This window comes from Apis dorsata, unplaced genomic scaffold (genome assembly GCF_000469605.1).
Source record: "Apis dorsata unplaced genomic scaffold, Apis dorsata 1.3 scaffold_4, whole genome shotgun sequence".
NCBI lineage: Eukaryota > Metazoa > Arthropoda > Insecta > Hymenoptera > Apidae > Apis > Apis dorsata.
In genome coordinates this window covers 695,341-701,297 of record NW_006263307.1, presented here as the reverse complement: position 1 = coordinate 701,297, position 5,957 = coordinate 695,341, and the positions used below count along the sequence as shown (strand labels likewise).

General features: G+C 28.3%; 2 protein-coding genes across 3 annotated transcripts; both read right to left on the bottom strand.

Moving 5' to 3' along the window:
* Positions 1-2: 2 nt before the first annotated feature.
* LOC116186759 (adenomatous polyposis coli protein-like) lies at positions 3-2,365 on the bottom strand (the record flags this gene model as incomplete). The annotated part of the gene is made up of 6 exons (XM_031515010.1): positions 2,263-2,365; positions 1,235-2,128; positions 1,014-1,158; positions 781-932; positions 332-662; positions 3-228 (listed from the first exon to the last, which is right to left on the bottom strand). Coding segments are annotated over exons 2-6 (1,716 nt in total), but the record flags the coding sequence as incomplete, so codon positions are not given.
* Positions 2,366-2,629: 264 nt separating this feature from the next.
* LOC102680549 (small nuclear ribonucleoprotein Sm D3) lies at positions 2,630-3,567 on the bottom strand. Of its 2 annotated transcripts, XM_006607321.2 has the most exons (3): positions 3,415-3,567; positions 2,997-3,346; positions 2,630-2,861 (listed from the first exon to the last, which is right to left on the bottom strand). In XM_006607321.2, exons 2-3 carry the CDS (start codon positions 3,310-3,312, stop codon positions 2,749-2,751), a joined length of 429 nt encoding a protein of 142 aa, XP_006607384.1. In that variant the 5' UTR covers positions 3,313-3,346; positions 3,415-3,567; the 3' UTR covers positions 2,630-2,748. The 2 variants fall into 2 exon arrangements, with proteins under 2 accessions (XP_006607384.1, XP_006607383.1); XM_006607320.2 differs by having other exon boundaries at positions 2,997-3,550.
* Between the last annotated feature and the right edge of the window lie 2,390 nt (positions 3,568-5,957).

Here is a 5,957-nt window from a genome sequence, read left to right as displayed (position 1 = left end):
GTATCTTCTGTACAATAAACATGTACTGTATCTGAAGCAGCAACAACCTCTATTGCAGATTTATTAACCTTCGAAACTGTCACCGGAACGTCCACTGAAGTAACAGTGATGGGAATTGAAGATTCCAATCTATTTGAAATTGGCGTTCTTTGACATCGTACCAAAATGTTCGATGATTCCGACTGTAATGATTTTTGACTTGTGGACGTTTTGAATGATTGTCTATATCTGTAATATTTAAAAATATTAATATTATAGAAAAATATATAAGTTCAAAATAAAAAAAATAATATAATAACTAATATTAGTATAATACAAAATATTAAAATACCTATTATTTTGTATTCCCATACTGATACATGCAGCCAATAAATCTTCGTCATCCTCGTCACCATCGCTCACTTGCTCCTGATCTTTTTCAACTTCTCCATTATTAATTTTTTCTTCCAAAGAATCTAATTTGCTATTTTTATCTAACTCATTCAACGATTCTTTTAGTTCATTCTGAGATTTAGAAATATTCGTTATTTTCATTTCATCGTCGATAGTTAAAGAACTGAGACTAGTAGCTGTAGAAAATTCAATAGGAGTTGATTCTTCTTTAAATGTGGCAATATCATCCTCGAAAACACTGGTTCTCGGTACGTGACATTTCGAAAATGCTGAAAATAATATCTATTAAAAAACTAGTAAAGAATTTAAGAATATATTTATCGAAATATTCTTTAAATTAAAATTCTTATAATTAATCTTTCACTAACGATCAATAGCATTGCATACATAAATGTCGAACCGACGGTCTTACTGCTTCTTCTGGTATTTTGGTTATAAAATCTGCACATTGATTTTTATGATTATGAGGACTTGGAGGAATAGTTTGTGTGGGTGAATCTGGTAATTCACTTGGAGATACAACACCACTAGTCCTTCGGCTATTAAACATGAATTCTAGTATAATTATTATTATAAATTTTTTAAGATAATTTATTCTATAATTTATTCTATTAAATTACCTGAAATCACTATGAATGGAACTACGATCATCATGTATAGAATGTTGTTCAAATCCACTTAATGAACCCAGAGAACTACAACGTGAAAACATTAAAGGAGTTTGTTCTGCATAATAATCTTGTCTGCTGAATGTAACCATTTTTCCTGAAATAATGAATATAATAAATATAATTAAAATTTTTTATATTTTAAAAATTTATAAAATATAAGCATAATAAACCTTCTTTATCTACAACTCTAGAATTATTTTTTCCTTCTACAGAGCTATCATTTTCATCAGGAATACGTAATATATTAATATTAGTACTAGTTGTAGTATGATCTGCTCTTTCTGAAATTTCTGGTACATTATCAGTTTTGTCAGAAGGATCTGTAGAAGGTACTTTAGAAATCCCAGTAACATTATTTCTTTGTGTTATTGCACTACTTAGTGAACTTAGAGAATTAGCACGAGATAAGCCATTAGATGTTCCTGTTTGATAATAATTAAGCAATTTTTCAGAAGAAAGACAGGTAGGTTTACATGGTTCAGAAATGGTTTTAGAAACTTCTAATTCCTTCTCAACAAGAAGTGAACGATCTTCATTACAATTGATTGTCAATGTATGTTCATAATTTGAATCTTCTTTGAGACTAAGTTCAAGAACTTTTTTATTAAGCTTCTTCTGTGAATCAACAGATTCTTTTGTATCTTCAAGACGCAAGTCAGACATAGAAGTTGCAGTTGAAAAATTAAAAGGTGTTTCATATGGAGTTCCTTCAGTACAATATGTTTTTACAGTATCTTCTTGTACACTTCCTGGAAAGTATTCAGCACTCTGTTTTTCGTCATCGTCAGTATCATCCTCGGCATATCGTAAACTATAATCTGTTGGCTGATCAAGATCAGTTTCAGCATAATCTCCAAATAAATCTACTTTGGAATCACGTTCTCCAAATTCTTTTTTACAAGATCGATCAGTTCGAGAACAGTGCTCAATTGAATGATTTTCAATTATTGTTTTTCTTTCGTTATACTTTTTGCTATAATCCACTGGTTGTTCAGTCATCTCGTCCTCATATTTTTGTTCATTTCTTTCCATACCGATTAATTTTTTATTTTTTCACAATTTTTCCTTATTTGTAAAAATATTTTTACAAAGAGTTTATAATTTTATCGATTAATTAAAGAAGGAAAAAAACAAACTTCGAATATGAAGAATAATTATTAAAATTTTTTTTAATAAATTAATGATTAATTATTCTCACCATTCCCAATAACTTTCGTGTCAACTTTAATCATTCCGCATAGTCGACCAAGGTAGACCACAAGGTTGACATTGTACAACATTAAATACCAATATATCGATTGCAGCGCAATCTAGGATTGTTAAGCAAATGAAATGAACATACACAAAAACATGTTCAAATAAATATGTATCAAATGATAAGAAATATTGTATTTTATTTCACAAAATTTTCATTTTATTCAAATATTTTTAATTAATACGAATATAATATTAAATAAGTTAGAATTGTATAAAGTTTTTTTAATTTTCATATTTATTTTAGGAAAATTTTATAAAAATATAATGAGAATATTTTTTCGAAGATTTTATAGAAAAATATTTTAAAATATTTTTGCAATCAAAAGGAATTTATTGAAACATCTTTTATAAACGATATAAAAAGATTAGTTACAGATTCAATTCAATAATTTTTTTCTTATTATAAGTTTTCCTATTATAATACAATTTAACCTCGTCCTCTTCCTGCTTGAGATCCTCCAGGTTGATTTTGTTGATTAAGCCAAGGTGCAGAACCTGTTCCTCTACCTCTTTGATTTTGACCTCTACCTCTTCCACGAGCTAAAACAAATTAATAAATAAATAAGCAAACAAATTGATTGAATATTTCATAAAACGTTATAAATCAATGAAACAAAAAGTATATTTTATTTAAATATTTGCATATTTTGGAAACAAAATATCTTATAAAAAAACCTTGGGCACGTAAGATAGCAGATTTTCCTCTGCCTGCGGTTCCTGAACCTTTTCCTCCTGGTCGTTTAAACATTGGCGCGTTCTTCAACATATCTGGTAATATGAGAAATCTAATCTTCGAACCTCTAATATAAACGTTTTCTAATTGCACCTCATGACCATCCCTATAAGTTACAGTAATATTTTGCATTTGACAATTCATATTGTCTTCGGCTTCTATCAATTTGCCGCGATATACTTCGCCAGTATTTGTTTCACAGGTTATGGTATGACCTTCCGCTTCATGGAGTACTTTTATCGGTACTCCGATCGACATTTTGGCTTTTTCTTATACTAATTCGAATAACACACTGAAATTTTTTTTTAATTAATTCAAAATTAAAGACTCTTTCGATTAGAAATATTGAAAAACACATACAAATTATAGACGCACACGATAACCTCTTCTCTATTTTACCTAACGTTTATACTATGCTTACAGTTCGATACTCACAATAAAGACAAACTTAAGCGCATGCGCATTGAATTAATTTATAAACGAGGCGCGAACGAAGTACAATTATTATTTTAATTTTTATTAATTATGCATTATTTATTAAAAATAAAAATTAAAAGCATTTTTTTAAATTAATTAATTTTTCAAAAATATTTAAATTAATGTGTTATTTTTTTTTTTTACAAAAAAAAGACTAAAATAAGAAAATAGAACAGTTCTATTTTCTATTTTTAAATAATCATATATTTATTGGTCATTAATTTTTGAGTGCTATCACGATATGATAACACAATATGAAATAATCATTAAACTAGTGATCATAATCTTATTTCATGCCAATATTTTTACATATAATTTGAATAAGCAAAAACTTAGTTCGTGCCTTCTATATGTCTTATTGTCCTAAGATTGCATTGCAACTTTTATTTAGTTGCTAAGAATTAACATTAGGAAAATTATTATTAATTTCTTCAATCAATAAATTATATCGATTGATTGAATCAATAAAAATGGCAGACATACTTGAAAGTGCACATTATGTACAATTTTGCAAAGCTTGATTAAGCGCCAAATAACTTCATCTGCCGAATCTTTTTCAGGGCGGTAAATTTATATATATATATAAATATATATATATATATATTTTGTTAAATATACATAAATATAATTAACTATAATTATAAATATTCAAGAATGATCGTGAGAGAGATCGATATATACGATCAAAGAGAGATTTATAACAAGGAGGTACGTGGAAACGAAAGTAGAAATCTTATGGATCATAGGCGTAGAAACAAATAACACATTGAGATAATTTTCTCATCTACGAAAGAACCTAAGATATACTACATCTAATATATTCTTGTCAAAAGGATGATAAAATCGTAACGATACATGTATGAATAAAGTCGACGTTATTTCTTTCCTTTTAATCGCTTAAATATACTAATATCAATCGTGTAATAATTACAAGCATTGTTACGTCCTTAATGTAATCAGCAAAGTACGAACACTGTTTTATCTGTCCCTTTCCCGATTCGTTTTATTTTCTCATTTTGAAATTATTTTTCTTACTTTCATTCATTCGATCGTTCATACTCTCGTTTGTTCTTCATTTTTTCTTTCTCTGTGTATCTACGAATATATCATCGTCATTCACTCATCATAGGCAAAATTCTACTTCCAATAATATCATGATACAATCTTAGAAAAATATGCTATGCCTAAAATAGGATGAAGGCCTGAAGGCAACCATTCCGTCGATATTATTGATAATCGGTGTGCGTACCTCCTCTTTATACGTGATTTCAATTTAGCTGACACTTTTCCCTCTAAGATGTGCGCCAAAACGAATATATCATTGTAACCAATCTCAAGAAAGCAATTGCAAGCTTATTTTTTTCTTCTCAACAATTATTAGGATTTTTCTACCACGAGAAATGTTAAATAATAATCGTATGATTTCAATATGTTTATATAAATAACATTTTTAGTTTCTTTCGTTGGACATACGTTAAAACTCATTTTGAGTGATATGATTTAATTATAATAATGATTTATTAATATTGCCAATTGACAAATTGATTAAAAAAAATAATAAATTATAAATTCTAGCATTATTTGTAAAAAAAAATAAAAAATATGTAATTTCAACAAAGTATAATTTTTTTCAATTATAATAGTTATATCGAAACAATACGATTTTTATTTTTAACATTTTTTTCATATGATGATTACAAAAATTGAAAAATTGTGATCACTAAAAAAGTCTCATTCTGTACACATAATAATATATTGTCCAATATAGACATTATGTATTGTTTATATGTATGTGTATCTGTGTATGGAATCACGGTAATTGTAGAATATATGTAAAATTCTATTACGAGCAAGATCCTTCTTATTTTTCAAAAGTATACAATTATCTACTATTATAAAATAAGAACCATCCATAACGTGGCACTGAAATTAAGAACGATTCACTTTATTCTATTAACGTAATTAATACAAGGATTTCTTCTTTCTTTGTATTTCATAAGACGATTTTTCGTTTCGATAGTTTTTCTTTATCGCTATATCGGCTATCACGCAAAACTTCAAAGGACGAAGGATCGATAATCGATTAGAAAGAAAACAAAGAAAAACAATGAAACAATTATTTTTAAAGACAGCAAAAACATGGTGGTACGATACACAGTGTGGTGTTTTCTGTCTCTCTTTCTTTTCATGTTCTCATTCATTCATTCATTCATTCATTCATTCATTCGTTCGTTCTCTCTCTCTCTCTCTCTCTCTCTCTCTCTCTCTCTCTCTCTCTCTCTCTCTCTCTCTCTCGCTCGCTCGCTCGCTCGCTCGCTCGCTCTCTTCTCGCTTGTCTTTAAAATCACAAAAGACCCAATGTGACGACTATCGATTTTTCACAAAAAAGACAACGATACGCGGGAAAAGCAATTCTGAAAATTCAC